The sequence below is a fragment of the Leptonychotes weddellii genome, chromosome 11 (genome assembly GCF_054177405.1).
Source record: "Leptonychotes weddellii isolate Sample4059 chromosome 11, ASM5417740v2, whole genome shotgun sequence".
NCBI classification, from domain to species: domain Eukaryota; kingdom Metazoa; phylum Chordata; class Mammalia; order Carnivora; family Phocidae; genus Leptonychotes; species Leptonychotes weddellii.
Window position 1 is genome coordinate 47905139 of NC_138379.1, and position 16853 is coordinate 47921991.

The 16853-nt window shown below is 39.7% G+C and overlaps 2 protein-coding genes across 3 annotated transcripts in view; one reads left to right on the top strand and one right to left on the bottom strand.

The window, feature by feature from the left end:
* The window catches only part of C2CD3 (C2 domain containing 3 centriole elongation regulator), a 140562-nt gene extending 132911 nt beyond the window's left edge, over positions 1-7651 (bottom strand). The window contains exons 1-2 of the mRNA XM_081797327.1: positions 7411-7651; positions 2114-2383 (exon numbers count right to left, since the gene is read on the bottom strand). Of these exons, the coding sequence (XP_081653453.1) occupies positions 2114-2383; positions 7411-7465 (325 nt within the window). The 5' untranslated portion in view covers positions 7466-7651. The remainder of the gene's footprint in view (positions 1-2113; positions 2384-7410) is intronic.
* A 274-nt stretch (positions 7652-7925) lies between these two features.
* The window catches only part of PPME1 (protein phosphatase methylesterase 1), a 76268-nt gene continuing 67340 nt past the window's right edge, over positions 7926-16853 (top strand). The window contains exon 1 of one of the 2 annotated variants that reach the window (XM_081798812.1): positions 7926-8188. In XM_081798812.1, the coding sequence (XP_081654938.1) occupies positions 8088-8188 (101 nt within the window). In that variant the 5' untranslated portion in view covers positions 7926-8087. The remainder of the gene's footprint in view (positions 8189-16853) is intronic. The other variant, XM_081798813.1, reaches the window with a different exon arrangement.

The window sequence follows — 16853 nt, forward strand, 5'->3', positions numbered from 1 at the left end:
ATAAACTTAGCTCTTAATAACTTCCTGGAATATTCATATGGTACTTACTATATGTGCCAAGTAATCAGACATTTAATTACTTACTGTCTGGCACTGCTTACTACTACTTCATACATATCAGTTTTGTTTTTTCAACTAATCTGTAAGTTCCTTTTGATCAGAGACTACATCTACACTTTCCGCATTCCCCACAGTGCCCAAGACTTTATATTTTTATAAGACTCACACCTACAGTGTGCCAAGTAGTGGACCAATCACTTCACACAACTTTTTTCATTTAATCTTCTCAATAATTCCTGCCAGTAGCTATTATCCCCATTTAGTTAATAAGACCCTGAGGCTCCAAGATCTTAAGGAACATCTCAGCAGCACACAGCCATCCAATCCTGAAGCCAGAGTTCCAATTCAAGACTGACTTCAAAGCCCATGTTCTTCTCATTCAACCAGGCTACTTCTTCATGAAAAAGCAAGGTGAAAGGGCAGCGATCTAATCCCATTTTACAGATGAGGGAAAAAAAAGGGGAGTCAGAAATGGAAAGGGACTTTCCCTAAATCCTGCAGCTGATAACACCAATCTCAAGTTCAAATGCATTCTTTATTATACCACAGGATGCTCAAATAAATGTCTGATCTGTTGATTATCATATTAATAGATATCTCCTCTCTTACCGAAGAATTTTTATTTACTCTTCATTTGTTAAATTCGGTTTATTGTATCCAGAGTATCTACGGGTATCCTATAATAGTACTTATCACTTCCTACCTAGTATTATAACTAAAATTCTCTGTGAATTTAGTTAGAATTAGATACCATTCTGATTAAGTTGATTCATTTTTATAGTTCCCCACAGTGTCTACAGCACAATGACTACCACATGCTAAGTGCTCAATAGGTATCTTTTGAGTGACTGAATTTTTTGTTCTTTATATCTTGAGGTTTTCAAAATTTTTATACAATATAAGCTTCTTAAGGACAGTTTAACATTTATTTCAACTCTGACTCTCTAATATTCTTAGACCAACAATGTTTACATGATACTTAATTTTTAATGACTTGAACTGGATTGATTTGATAAATAACCCCACCATCCAAAATGTGTTTATGTGAAAACCTGACCCGAATAGAGAATACAGTACATTTAGAACGCTTTCCTTGAACAGAAATGAAGAAATCTTGGCTCCTGGTTTCCTGTAAAGGGATCATTCCCTACTCTGAAAACCTGTATTATTAATTCACTAACCCACTCATTTAGCATGTGTTATCTTGCACTATTAGTAAAATTTATATACATACATACTATATGTAATATATATATACACACACATTATATATAAATTTATATATATAAATTACATATTATACATTACATATTATATATATAAATTCTAATACATATATACTTTTTTTTAATCTTTTTTTTTTTTTAAAGATTTTATTTATTTATATGACAGAGAGAGACAGCGAGAACAGGAACACAAGCAGGGGGAGTGGGAGAGGGAGAAGCAGGCTTCCCGCTGAGCAGGGAGCCCGATGTGGGACTTGATCCCAGGACCCTGGGATCATGACCTGAGCCGAAGGCAGACGCTTAACGACTGAGCCACCCAGGCGCCCACATATATACTTTTATATAAACTTTTAATTTTATATATATATTATATATATATACATACATATACACACACACAAACACATACGTACGTATATATAAACTCTTTCCTTGAGCATAATCTAAGTCCCAGAAGAGACTACAGTTATTACTTAAAGAAGCATGATGTGGTGAAAGTGTATGAGTTTTGGTGTCTGACATAAACTGGTTCAAACCCTACTTTTGCCATTTATCAACTATAACCTTAAAGAGTATTCATTTCATCTCTGAACCTCAGTTTCATTGCCTATAAAACAGAGAAGATGTCTTTCTTGCAGGATTATTAAGGATTAGAAATAATATGTATCAACTGCTGGCACACAGTATACTCTCAATAAAGGGTTATTATAAATAACTTCTTTCACTCAGTAATTAACAAAGCCATAAATACTATGTACATAATACATGTTAACAACATAATACATGTTTATTAGGCCTGCAGGTAAAATGATAAGGCAAAAACATACCAGTTAGATAAGAGGTAAACTGCTTTGGACCACAGCGAACAGCATAACGTGTAGTCGTTCTCACAGCTTTTGGTTCAGTCTGCAATGTGTCCCTAGGACAAAATAGGGTTCCATCTGATGTTTCTCCCCACCATCTCACTCGGACAAGTACACAAGTGGGAGGCTTTGCAATCTTCCATATGACCTTATTGACAGTAAGTTTCAGAAAGCAGCGTAGCTGGCCTTCAACCAGTGGTGGTAGGCTTGTAGATGGAGAAATGTCACTCAAACCTGTGGAGGAATCCAAAAACATTAAGTTAAACTTTAGACTAAATATAGAAACATAACCTGCTTTTTGAATGAGAATGCACATTTTAGTCTCTACTAAAGAGAGAGAATGTTTATCCTATGTATTTTATTTTATTTTTAAAGATTTTATTTATTCATTTGACAGAGAGAGAGAGAGGGAACACAAGCAGAGGGAGTGGGAGAGGGAGAAGCAGGCTTCCTGCTGAGCCGGGAGCCCGATGCGGGGCTCCATCCCAGGACCCTGGGATCATGACCTGAGCCGAAGGCAGACGCTTAACGACTGAGCCACCCAGGTGCCCCTATCCTATGTATTTTAATACATGAGAAGTAAATGGCAAACCAGACCATAGAATAACCTACCTGGTCACTTAAGCCACCTTGATAACTAATTAGTATTCAGAGTCTGATTCAGGTTATTCTAAGTAAAGCACATAATACCAACTTAAGACATGCTAAAACAAACTCCTCTTTAATCGAAAGATATCATTTCATGCACATAAAAACCACAATGAGATATCACCTTACACCGTCAGAATGGTTAGAATCAAAAAGATAAGAAACTACAAGTGTTGGCAAGGATGTGGAGAAAAAAGAACCCTCATGCACCATTGGTAGGAATGTAAATTGGTGTAGCTACTGTGGAAAACAGTATGAATGTTCCTTAAAAAATTAAAAATAGAATTACCATATGATCCAGTAATTTTTTTTTCTTAAAGATTTTATTTATTTATTTGACAGAGAGACACAGCCAAAGAGGGAACACAAGCAGGGGGAGTGGGAGAGGGAGAAGCAGGCCTCCCACGGAGCAGGAAGCCCGATGCGGGGCTCGATCCCAGGACCCTGGGATCACGACCTGCGCCGAAGGCAGACTCTTAATGACTGAGCCACCCCGGTGCCCCGATCCAGTAATTTCCACTACTGGGTATTTACCCAAAGAACAAAAAAAACACTAATTAGAAAAGATATATGCACCCCTATGTTTATTGCAGCATTATTTACAGTAGCCAAGATGTGGAAGTAACCCAAGTATCCATTGATAGATAAATGGATAAAAGAGATGTAGTGTATGTACACAATGGGATATTACTCAGCCATAAAAAAAAGAATGACATCTTGCCTTTCAAACAACATGGATGGACCTAGAGGGTATTATGCTAAATGAAATAAGTCAGACTGGGAAAGACAAATACTATAGGAGTTCACTTACAGGTGGAACCTAAACGAATAAAAAGCAGAAACAGACCCATAAATACAAGGAAAAACTGATGGTTACCAAGGGGAGAGGAGTGGGAGGATGGGCAAAATAGATGAAGGGGAATGGGAGATACAGGCTTCCAATTATGGAATGAATAAGTCATGGGGATAAAAGGTACAGCATAAGGAATATAGCCAATGGTACTGTAATAATATTGTATGGGGATAGATGGTAGCTACACTTGTGGTGAGCATAGTATAACATATAGATTTGTGGAATCACTATGTTGTACACCTGAAACTAATGTAACATTGTATGTCAAGTATACTTCAATTAAAGCAGATACCATTTCAAAAATAGGAGCATGATGATACAGTACACAGGTTTTTAAAATCTCAAAAGTAGCTGAAATTTTTCTTCCAAATAGTGTTGTTTTTTATTATTGCAATATCCAGGTTTCAAGATATGTTATCTTTACCTCTCTTACTTTAAAACCATCACTAAACATGAAACAGCAACGACTCCCTTCACTCAATGCTCAAAATATTAAGTCTATACCATACGACTTAGCATTTCAATAAAGACCACCTTAAACTGTGTAGTTTCCTTCCTGCCAACATCATTCAGTCAATGAAGACAGACACTATCATCTTCAGATTCTGCCACTATTTTTTAGTACAGTACTGGGCTCAGAATATTTACTGGCTTTTATAATATTTATTGGATTTCAGACAGATAATAAATGTAAACAAGGCATTTAATCATGACTTTATATAAAATTTTCCTTTAATGACCTTGACTGTCTTCCATTCATAGTTATCTCCTAATCATGACTTAGAGGAGATTTAAGAAACTACATATGAGGGACGCCTGGGTGGCTCAGTCGTTAAGCATCTGCCTTTGGCTCAGGTCATGATCCCAGGGTTCTGGGATCGAGCCCCGCATCGGGCTCCCTGCTCAGTGGGAGGCCTGCTTCTCCCTCTCCCACTCCTCCTGCTTGTGTTCCCTCTCTCGCTGTGTCTCTCCTGTCAAATAAATAAAATCTTTAAAAAAAAAAAAAAAAGCGTCTGCCTTCGGCTCAAGTCATGATCGCAGGGTCCTGGGATCGAGCCCCACATCGGGCTCCCTGCTCCATGGGAAGCCTCCTTCTCCCTCTCCTCCTGCTTGTGTTCCCTCTCTTGCTGTGTCTCCGTCAAATAAATAAATAAAATCTTAAAAAAAAATGAAAGAAACTGTATATGAGAGATCCTGGGTGGCTCAGTCGTTAAGCATCTGCCTTCAGTTTGCTCCCTGCTCCATGGGAAGCCTGCTTCTCCCTCTCCCACTCACCCTGCTTGTGTTCCCTCTCTTGCTGTATCTCTGTCAAATAAATAATAAAATCTTAAAAAAAAAAAGAAACTATATATGAATATAAATATTCACTCATAAAAAAGAATGAACTCTTGCCATGTCCAACAACATGGATAGAGCTAAACGTAAAATGCTAAGCAAAATAAATCAGAGAAAGACAAATACCATATGATTTCACTCATGTGGAATTTAAGAAACAAATGAACAAAGGAGGAAAAAAAGAGAGACAAACCAAGAAACTGACTCTTAACTATAGAAAACAAACTGATGGTTTCCAGAGGAGAGGTGGGGGGATGGGTGAAATAGGTGATGAGGAGTAAAGAATACAACTTATGATGAGCACTGAGTAATATATAGAACTGTTGAATCACCATATTGCACAACTGAAACTAATTTAACACTGTATGTTAGCTATACTGGAATTAAAAAAAAAAAGAAACCCTTCCCATATTACACACACCTTTCTATTCCTCTTACTTTTCACTTGGAGAGTGGTCACGCCTAACAAGAAGAAAATATACTGGAGTCTATCAGATCAGGAGACCTATGTAAGTCAGTCTTTGGATTTCTAAAGTGAACATCTTCTCTGCTCTCTATAGTTCAAGATGACAAACCGTAATCCTTCTGGATAACTAGTTTCAATATAAAAATAATACACAGGTGTGTATATGAGCATTATTGTATATATATACATGGTACAGCAAGAAGGACATTCTTAAGTTATTGTTATTTTTATTTTCCTCCTATCAACCAAATATGCTTGACTGGTTTGGCATAGGGAGCACCAGCATTGAATATACCCATGCTTCTATTTCATATCCTCCCATCATTCCTGGCAGGAAAGGTACTGCCTCAGAACTGCCTTAGTTATCTTTAAACAGCTTGGATAAGATTCATTTCCAGACTGTAGATTCAGTCTCAATCCAATGGCCTAATGTACTATCACTCTTCCTAATACTACTTTACCTATAATGTAAAAAGGCAAAGTCACACACAGTTTGTTTGTTTTGGAGGCAGCCCTATAAAGATTCAATTTCCAGTTTCTTGATCTGTCCTGGGTTACTAGGGCGACTGTTCTCTCTGCAGCTAACATTTCCCTGCTCTTCTGGTGAGCACGTTTCTTCTTAAGCCTACTATCCTGATAAGGTCCTCTTGCTACACACTCTTTCATCCTCTCAAATCCTTCAGATTCTCATGCCTTCACCCTCACTCCAACACTACCACACCTTGTCACTCTCCACTCTTTCTTCCTCTCTCCTCCACAACTATCTTTCCCAACTCCTGCCTGTAGCCCTTCATGCTTCATTACTGTCTCAGGTTTGACTCATTCAGCCAACATCTACCAACTCCTGCTTTGTGCTTGTTCTTAGGGATTCAGTAACATATAAAACATGATCCTTGCCTATTAGAATTATTGACATACCACCTCTCCAACTTATGTGTCTTCCAGTCCGTGTGGAACTCCAAAGGTATACCTTCCCACACACAAACACACATTTAACTTTGTTATCAAAAGCATTCCTGGGATGCCTGGGTGGCTCAGTCGGTTAAGCGTCTGCCTTTGGCTCCAGTGGTGATCCCAGAATCCTGGGATCCAGTCCTGCATCGGGCTCCTTGCTCAGCGGGGAGTCTGCTTCTCCCTCTGCCTGCCGCCCCCCCTGCTTGTACTCTCGCTCTCTCTCTCTCCCTCTCTCTCTGGTAAATAAATAATCTTAAAAAAAATAACAAACTCCTAAGTCATGGGGATGTAACGTACAGCACAGTGACTATAGTTAATAATGTACATATTATATATTTGAAAGTTTCTAAAAGATCTTAAAAATTTTACATCTTAAAAATTTTCAAGACAGGGCGCCTGGGTGGCTCAGGTGTTGGGCGTCTTCCTTGGGCTCAGGATATGATCCCAGTGTCCTGGGATCGAGCCCCGCATCGGGCTCCCTGCTCTGTGGGAAGCCTGCTTCTCCCTCTCCCACTCTCCCCGCTTGTGTTCCCTCTCTCGCTCTGTCTCTCTTCATGACAAGAAAAAATATTTTTAGTAATTGTACGGTGATAGATGCTAACTAGACTTACTGTGGTGATCATTTCGCAATATATACGAATATCCAATCATGTTGTACAACCTAAAGCTAAGACAACGTTATATCTCACTTTAAAAAGTTAAAAAATTCCTAGTATTTTTTATTCCCTTTCTTTAGAAACGTTCTGCCTGTACCTTTTAGCCCTCACTTCGCCCCATTTATTTGCCCGTTTTGTCCCCCCCACTTCAGCCCCTATTTCCTTTTCATTCGTTGGACGGCCAATTGCCTTCTCTTTTAACCTTTTGATTCCTTGGTTGTTTCCCCCTTTCTTCCCTTCTCCCCACTTTTTTACAGGCGCGTGTGGGAGTCTCCCTAGAATTCTTTACACCTTGCTCCCCTAACTCCGCCTTATTACTCTTTCCTCAATCTTTGGTCGCTCAGGTTACCTCTTTTCTTGCGGCCACGGACGACTACAGGCCCCTGGCCTTTTCGTTGTTTCATGACGAGCCAGAGCTCTTCTTCACCAACTGAACTCCCGCTCCAGTACCTAAGCCGTAGCCTCCCGCCATCCTTTCCCAAGGCGCCTGCGTTCCCCGGCAACCGGAGCCGCCGGGCAGTCTGGGAAGCAGGAAGAAGCGGCTCTTCCTGTAACAGTCTGCGAGAAGCTGTGAGAAGGAAAGGCGCCAAGACTTCTTCCCGCAAATAGACTACAACACCCAGCATGCTCTGCTACACTACCTCTCCGAGGTTCGCCGCTGTCGCCTCCAGCAGCGCAAGCGCAAAGGGATACGCCCTTTGAGGACTTCATTGCCCAAGGTGCATTGCCTTTAGGAGGGCTTGTCTTTCCGGCGAGGGTCAATGAGGTCTCCGCCTGGGGTCTGAGAGAACCGTAAACTCCGTTACCCAGCTTCCTTTGTGGAGGGCTGTTGCGCACTTCCGGTGGAAGGGCTGAGGAGAGGGGGTGGAGTTTACGGAGCCGGTGGGCGGTGGGCGGTGCTGCCGGTAGCTGGGTGCTGTCCAAAGGCACTGGGCGTCGCTAGGGGAGCGAGCTGTGACCGGTTGGGCCTCACTTGGCGTGGGACGAAGCTTAGGCTACTGTTTGTCTACGTGAGGCCTTCCCTTCATGTCGGCCCTCGAGAAGAGCATGCATCTCGGCCGCCTGCCCTCTCGCCCACCTCTCCCCGGCAGCGGGGGCAGTCAGAGCGGAGCCAAGATGCGAATGGGGTACGTGACCCATACCCCTTTTCCCTAGAGGCTAGGCCCCGGCCATTAGAGAATGGTGTCTCTGGGCGTTTAGAGCGCCATGGCAAGGGAAGCTAAGGATGGGAGAGAATATTGGCGGCGGCCTGGAGACATTTAGATGGTGTTGAAGGCGAATTTGGGAACTAGGGGAGGCGCCAAGTCGATGGAAATTTGAAGACATAGTATTGAAGGAAGGAGGGAATGAGGCAGATTGAGAAAGCTGAGAGGATCATTTAAGAGATGTAGGAGGCACCTCCAGAAGAAGTGATGGAGGAGGTTTGAGGAAAGGTAGTAGAGGTGACAAAAGTCGGGGAATATCTGTCGGAGAGGGTTGAGGGAAATGGAGAATGACTGAGAGAAAAGTTGAGGGGAATTAGGGGAACAACTAGGGAAAGATTTGGGAGTAGTAAGAAGACTGAAAGAACTAGATATTAGAAAAGCTGAGGGAGGGGTGCCTGGGTGGCTCAGTCGGTTAAGCGCGGTCTGCCTTCGGCTCAGGTCATGATCCCAGAGTCCTGGGATCCAGCGAGCCCCACGTGGGGCTCTCAGCTCAGCGGGAGCCTGCTTCTCCCTCTCCCTACCATTCCCCCTGCTTGTACTCTCTGTCAAATAAATAAGATTTAAAAAAAAAAAAAAAGAAGAAAAGCTGAGGGAAATGAGAACACCTGAGGCAGGGTTGAAGGAAAGAAAACTAGGGAGCAGAAGGTTTTAGTGCCTCTTTTATTTTATTTTATTTTATTTTATTATGTTATGTTTATCACCATACATTACATCATTAGTTTTTGATGTAGTGTTCCATGATTCAGGGAGCAGAAGGTTCTAGAGAGAGTTCCTAGAGGTGTAAGAGGCAGATTCAGAGAGTGAGGGGATGATTAGGAGATTAGATCTCTTATGGGAGAACTGAGAAAGCTTGAAAACAGGGCTAAGAAAAGATGGAGAATATAGCCAAGTAGACTGTTAAAGGTAATAGGAATGTGCTGAGGAGGGGAGGATGAGGTGCTTAGAGAGTGACCATGGACTCTAGAGATGGAGAAAAGACTGGGAACAGGGTTTAGTGAATGAAAGTGCTGCAGAGATAAGGTATGGGAAGCTTAAAGAGAATATTTGGGCAGTTGATTTTTGCCAGGCAAATAAGTCTGATGGAAGGTATATACTGGTTTGATAAGACTCAGAATTAATGAAGCATTCAGAGTAGCCAGTTAAAATGTTTTGGGGAAAACCATTTACTGGGAAAGGAGGAGCTTTGTTGAAGAGATAGGTTTGGGGAATTTTAGGTTGTTGAATGGCTTGTGCCAGATTAGGGGGTACTCAGGTGTAGGAGAGACGGGTATGAGTTGAACATGGGAGAGGTAATTACTAGAAAGCAGAGGGAATTGAATAGGCAGGTTTTTTTGAGGGGTATTTGTAGTATCAAATAGTATTCTGGAGACTAGTGACTGTAAAGAGAAAAGGGGTAGAAAGAATAGGTATGAGGTAGTCAAAAAGGTGTATTTGGGATTTTAGAGATGGGTTGATACATAGACTTGGAGTAAAGACTAGAGAGGAGAAACCTTAGTTTCTAAAGAAGTAATACGTACAAAAACTGATCAAAAAGGAGATGAGGATAAGAGATGCAGTACTGTGAAAGAAGGTACTTGGAATAAAGAGAAAGAAGAATCCCATAAATTAAAACAGTAGGGTAGAGAGCTGGTGAGAATTGGGGGGGGGGGTGTGAAAAAACCAGGGGAGGAAATTAAGAATTGGAGACCTGACTATGATACACAGTAGAAATGTGAGAAAACCTTAACAGAAGATAGATGTTGGATGCACAATGGAAAGAGGTAGTAGAAGGCCTCATATAAGGTAAAATGGAGATTGTTTTGGCTTTAGAAGACAGAAAGGTAAAACTGTAACATGAATAAGGAGGATCTGGGAACTGATCCATGATAGATTATTTGGGAAAATTAACCTGGAGTATAAAAATAAATGTAACATTTATTGTTGGTATGTGTCTTAATTGCTGCCTTTCTTAAACTAAAATTTGGTCCTTTAGTATACCAGCACTCTTCTGTAAAAATATTAGCTTTTTAATAACTATACATGCTACAGCTAGGTTTAGAGCTCAGCTTCTCACTTTGTTGAAATAAGTTCTCTGAAGATGAGAACTGAAAAGAAAAACACTAAGAGAAAATAAAGGGAAAATCTGCTGATTAGAAGATTGTATAATTTTTGGTAACTTACCCTCCTTAAATAGATGTTTTGGTCTGCTTTGTTAACTGCTTATCCTAGAAAATAAAGTTCTTTAGAAAAATCCTTCTTTATAATATTGTGAAGAGAAGAACTATGTTGGTGAATTTTATGTGCTCCTCAAGTGGCTTGTTTTCCTATGTTTTTCTTTTCTATTTCCTTACTAGAACATAGGCAAGCCTCAGCTGAGTCTAAAGTTAGTGGTAACAAAGACTCTCTCCCTGCCCTAGAAAAAGAGCTTTCATTTGAATATTTTTTGTTAATAAATAAGAAAACAAACTCAGGGTGCCTGGGTAGCACAGTTGGTTAAGCACCCAACTCTTGGTTTCAGCTCAGGTTATGGTTTCAGGGTCATGAGATGGAGCCCCGAGTTGGGCTCCATGCTTAGTGTGGAGTCTACTTGAGATTCTGTCCCTCTACCTCTCCCGCTTGTGCTCTCTCTCTCTCAAATAAATAATTAAATCTTTAAGAAAAAAAAAAAGAAAACTCAAATCTTCATACTAAGGCAGTAGAAGCTTAGTGGTAGGGCCATTAAAGACTAAGACTTGAGTGTCTGAGACCCATTATGTTTTTTGGATTCATAGTTGTTATCCTGGCAATACTTAATTTGAGTTGTGCGTCTTATTTCTTTCAAATACTCCAGCATTCAGCCTTTCCTCAGTCTTGATTTATGAAGTCTCACTTCAATTTTAAAGCATCGTTCTTTATTTCTCCTTTTATTCATTTATTTGCATTTTTCTTATCTACCCATCTTTTTCCATTTCCCCATCTCTTACTCTCAAGTTGGACCTGTTCCTTTGACAGTCTTTTATATGACTTACTCTTTCAACTCTTTCAATTCATAATCTCTCGCCTTTAATTTCATTAAACCTTATTTAGATGTGTTCGCATATTCAAAGTGGTTTTGAGTTTATGATTTTCCTTGAGTTTCCATAATTTAGTTTTTCAAATTAACTTAGTAACTCCAGAATATTGCTAGATATGTAATAATATCTATTATTATTGTATTGTAATGTAATAATAACAGTCACTTTCTTTTCCCAAGTAGGTACTTTGTGCCAGTCATTGTAGTAATAGCTTTATGTATATTTATTTAATCTGATCACAACCTTGCAAGGTAGATATTTCTCTGCATTTATAAGGAAATTCAGACTGAGATTAAAGGTCACCCAACTAGTATGTGGCAGAACCAGGATTCAATTGCTGTTTAGTCTCAAAACACCGCACTTTTTCTTGGGTTAAGGCCTGAAATCCTGGTTTCACTGTTCCTTGATAGAAGCCAGTAGATGATGCCAAAAACAGTGGTTTTGAACTTTTTTATTAAAGATTTTGGAGATGCTTTGGTTTGTGATCCCTACTTACAACTGGTATCTTAGTGTGTTAGAGTTGCCATAACAAAAATACCATACATTGGTTGGCTTATAAACAATAGGAATGCATTTCTCACATTTCTGGAGGCTTGGAAGTCCAAGATCAAGCTGCCGACAGATTCTGTGTCCAATGGGGACCACATGCTGGTTCATTGATGGCAGTCTTATTGCTGTGTCTTCACATGGCAGAGGAGGAAGGAAGCTCTGTGGCATGTTTTCTAAGGGCAGTAATCCCATTCATGAAGGCTATACTCTCATGACCTCATCACCTCCCAAGGCCCACTTCCAAATACCATCACATTGAACGTTAGAATTTAACATGAATTTGGGGCTGGACACAAACATTCAGTCTACAGTACCTGGGTGTGCTTGAGAGGAGTATGTTTTAAAAATCACTGCTTTAGGGCGCCTGGGTGGCTCAGTTGGTTAAGCGACTGCCTTCGGCTCAGGTCATGATCCTGAAGTTCCGGGATCGAGTCCCGCATCGGGCTCCCTGCTCAGCGGGGAGTCTGCTTCTCCCTCTGACCCTCCCCCCTCTCATGCTCTCTCTATCTCATTCTCTCTCTCAAATAAATAAATAAAATCTTTAAGAAAAAAAAAAAAATCACTGCTTTAGTACATGTTACCGTTAGAGAGACTATATAGATTATTAAAACCATTCGTTTTTCAACATGTTTTTGGTTTATCAATAGTACTACATTTCTGTAGTTACCCGTTAACATTTCTACAGAACTTTAACTGAAAGATATATTAGTGCCTTTTTGTATTATTTTATGAGATACATTAGGGCAGGGATTAATATTTTCTCTTAATGAGAAAACTAAAATGTTCTTTGACTTGCCTAAAAGCACAGAATCATCAAATGGCAGAAACAGGATTCAAACCCAGACTTCAGATTTTTAGTCCATTGTTGCTCTTGTTATACCTTGGTATAGAAATTGTTGTTTAAAGTGCTATAGATCTTTAAAAAAAAAAAAAAGTGATAAAAGATTTGAGTTTTTAAGCCCAGCTTGTGTATTTACTTTGGTCAAGTCATTTAACCTCTCATAGTCTTTTTTTCTTTTAATTTCTGCTTACTTTAGAGTTCTGTGAGAATGAGATAATACATGCAAAGCACTTATGCTTCCTGACACACAAGCTCTTAAGGAATGACAACTAATAAATTATGTTATATTGAGAACTGTGAGAAAGGCTTATTCTTTATGAAGTAGAAGCTCGCCTTTCAATTTTTTATGATGTCAGCTTTTTCCCTGTAAGCTTTATATTACTCATATCTGATTAGATAGTTCTTCATTCAACTTCTTAAATTTATAATGATATAAGGCCTCTTAGGAAGGCTTTAAGGAGCTATTCACACTAATGGAAAAATAAAGGACAAAGTGAAGTGACTTGCTCAAGCTCACATATTGAGTTACAAATCCTAGGATCTCTGTTTTTGTTACTTATTAGGTTTTTAAAAATTAAAATTCAGGGGCGCCTGGGTGGCTCAGTCGGTTAAGCGTCTGCCTTTGGCTCAGATCATGATCCCAGGATCCTGGGATCGAGCCCTGCATCTGGCTCCCTGCCAGCTGGGAGCTTGCCACTCCCCTGCTTGCGATCTCTCTCTCTCTCTCTCTCTCTGTGTCAAATAAATAAATAAAATCTTTTTCAAAAAAAATTTAAATTCACATAGCATAGAATTTACCCTTTAAGAGTATATAGTTCAATGGTTTTTAGTAAATTCATGGTTGTACAGTCATTTTCACTAATTTTAGATATTTTCATTATTGCATGAACTACTTACCTGCTAGCAGTTACTTCCCCCTACCCCATTCCCTGGGAACCACTAATCTATTTTCAGTCTTTAAGAATTTGCCTATTCTGGAGATTTCATATAAATGAAATCATGCACTAAGTGGCCTTTTGTGATTGGCTTCTTTCACTTAGTATGTTTTCAAGATTCATCCATGTTGTAGCATGTTATCAGTACATCACACCTTTTTATTGCTGACTGATGCTCCATTGTATAGATATCCCAAATTTTACTTATCAGTTGCTGAACACTTGGGTCGTTTCCATTTTTTTGCTTTTATGAATAATGCTGCTATGAACGTTCACATACAAATCTTTCTGTGGAAATATGTTTGGATTTCCCTTGCGTAAAATCTAAGAATGGAATTGCAGGGTCATATGATAAATTGTGTTTAACTTTTTTTTTTTAAAGATTTTATTTATTTATTCGAGACAGAGAATGAGAGAGACAGAGAGCACATGAGAGGGGGGAGGGTCAGAGGGAGAAGCAGACTCCCTGCCGTGCAGGGAGCCCGATGCGGGACTCGATCCAGGGACTCCAGGATCATGACCTGAGCCGAAGGCAGTGGCTTAACCAACTGAGCCACCCAGGCACCCAATTGTGTTTAACTTTTTAAGAAACTGCCAAACTGGGGCGCCTTGGTGGCTCAGACAGTTAAGCGTCTGCCTTCGGCTCAGGTCATGATCTCAGGGTCCTGGGATCGAGCCCTGAGTCAGGCTCCCTGCTTAGCGGGGAGGCAGCTTCTCCCTCTCTGTCCGCCCCTCCCCCCTCTCTCAAATAAATAAATAAAAATCGTTAAAAAAATGATGTCTTGGGGCATCTGAGTGGCTCAGTTAGTTAAGCGTCTGCCTTCAGCTCAGGTCATGATCCCAGGGTACTGGGATCGAGCCCTGCATCGGGTTCTCTGCTCAGCGGGGAGTCTGCTTCTCCCTCTGCCCCCCCAACTTGTGCTCGCTTTCTCTCTCTTTCTCTCTCGCTCCATCTCAAATAAATAAAATCTTTAAAAAAATGATGCCTTTATCATGTACCAAATTTTCACATAGATTTGGATCTGTTACGTTTCTTTTTTTTTCCTATTAGCCTGCCTATTTATTTATGTGCCATTACTACACCTTAATTACAGAGGCATTTTTTGATATGTTTTAGGAGATGGTAGAGGTAGCTTACCCCTCATTCTCTTTTAAGATAAACTTTTTTTTTTAAGTTTGGTTGACACACAATGTTATGTTGGTTTCAGGTGTACAACATAGTGATTCCACAAGTCTGTACTTTATCCTATGCTAAACACAAGTGTAGCTACCATCCATCACCATACAATGCTATAGTACCATTGACTATATTCCCTATGCTGTTCCTCTTATTCCCCGTGACATTTTCATTCCATAACTGGAAGCCTGTATCTCCCATTCCCCATACCCATTTTGCCCATCTCCCCATTCCCCTCCCTTCTGGCAACCATCAGTTTGTTCTCTGTATTTATGGGTCTTTTTCTGCTTCTTGTTTGTTTATTCATTTGTTTTTTAGAGTCCATATATACGTGAAATCATGTGGTATTTGTCTCTCGGTCTTATTTATTTCACTTAGCATAATACTCTCTAGGTCCACCCATGTTGTTGGCAGATGGCGAGATCTCATTCTTTTTTATGGCTGAGTAATACACAAATAAAGGTTCTAATCAAACTAGTACCAGAAAAAAAAAGTCCTCAGAGTATTTTTATTGGGATTATGTTAAATATGTAAATTAACTTAGAATAAACATTTTTATGATGTTGAGTCTTTTCTGAGGAAATATGATGTCTTTGAATGTGTATGAATCCCTTTTGAAGGAAAAATATTTCAGATGCCAAGTATTGGCCTAAGTTATATCTAATGTAATGTCAATTATGTACAAAATAAAACTACGGATAAATTCTTTATGTATAAGTAAATACCATATTACTCTTATATAATTAAAAAAATCAATAGATAATACTATTTAAATACAGTTGGACCTACAAAACTCCCCAAATTCAAATTAGCAGTATTACATTAATGTGAAATAATCGTATTTGCTGTTAACAATTTACTGTGCTCTAAGCCAAAAGGATATTTATTATTAATAGGAAATTCCAGAGTTGATTTAGTCATGCAACTATATCATTAAGGACCCCGTGCATCCTTAATTTTGCCATCCTTAGAAATGTTGGATTTTCCTTTTCTTGCTTGTCATCTTTTGGTTGTAAGATGGCTGCTGCAACTCTACTTTCATCTTATCTTTATTCCATTTTTCCACATAACAAAGGAAGGAACAGAAGCAAAGGCCTCTTCCTAGCTAGGCTTGTCTTTTTTTTACTTTCGTTTCTGGAAAGGGAAATTCCCCAGCCAATTTTTCCCTTAAGTTTCATTGTCCAGAACTGGTTTACATTTGCATCCTAAGACCAATCACTGGCAGTAGGGAATGGAATTACTATGACCAGTTTAGACCAATTCTCATTCATTCCCTTGGGCTGGAGGAAGGATAACAAGGTATCTCCACTAGCTACTAAAACAATCTGAAATTCTGCTAGGAAATAGAGAGTGGTGAGAAGTGGAGAGGAATGTCTAGAGTAGACAGTAAAGGGCATGTAATCCAAGGCCTGATGTTAGCAAGTGGGGGAGACTGATCTTTTGACTGCACATTCTCTACTGTTTTCACTGCAGCACAGGTATAGAAGTAATCGATCTCTTTCTCTCCCCCTTTTCTCCCTTTCCATCTTGTGCCAGGTTTGAGCCCCTTGATCTGAGCACTTCTGAGTAAATGTCCCTTTTTCCATTGTTGCTAGGCTTATTTTATTTTTTTTTTAAATGTTTTTATTTTTATTTATTCATGAAAGTCAGAGAGAGAGAGAGAGGCAGAGGCAGAGGGAGAAGCAGGCTCCCCGCCTAGCAGGGAGCCCGATGCGGGACTCGATCCCAGGACCCTGGGATCATGACCTGAGCCGAAGGCAGACGCTCAACCATCTGAGCCACCCAGGTGCCCCTGTTGCTTGGCTTATTACTAGCAAATCTATTTCTTCTTAGTGTCTGCAAAATTGGATAATTGGATTTTGTTTTTAAATGTAATGAGCCCTCATTACGTTACGTTACTTGATGTCAGATTGGAGAAAACACTTCTGGTTGGTTAGGGAAAACTTATTCCTTCATGTCATAAATTAGTTGTTTGGTTTTTTTTTTTCAGAGAAGAAAGTTTTAATTAATAGTGCTGTTTAAAAACTGTATGCCACACTTAAATGTTCTTCAA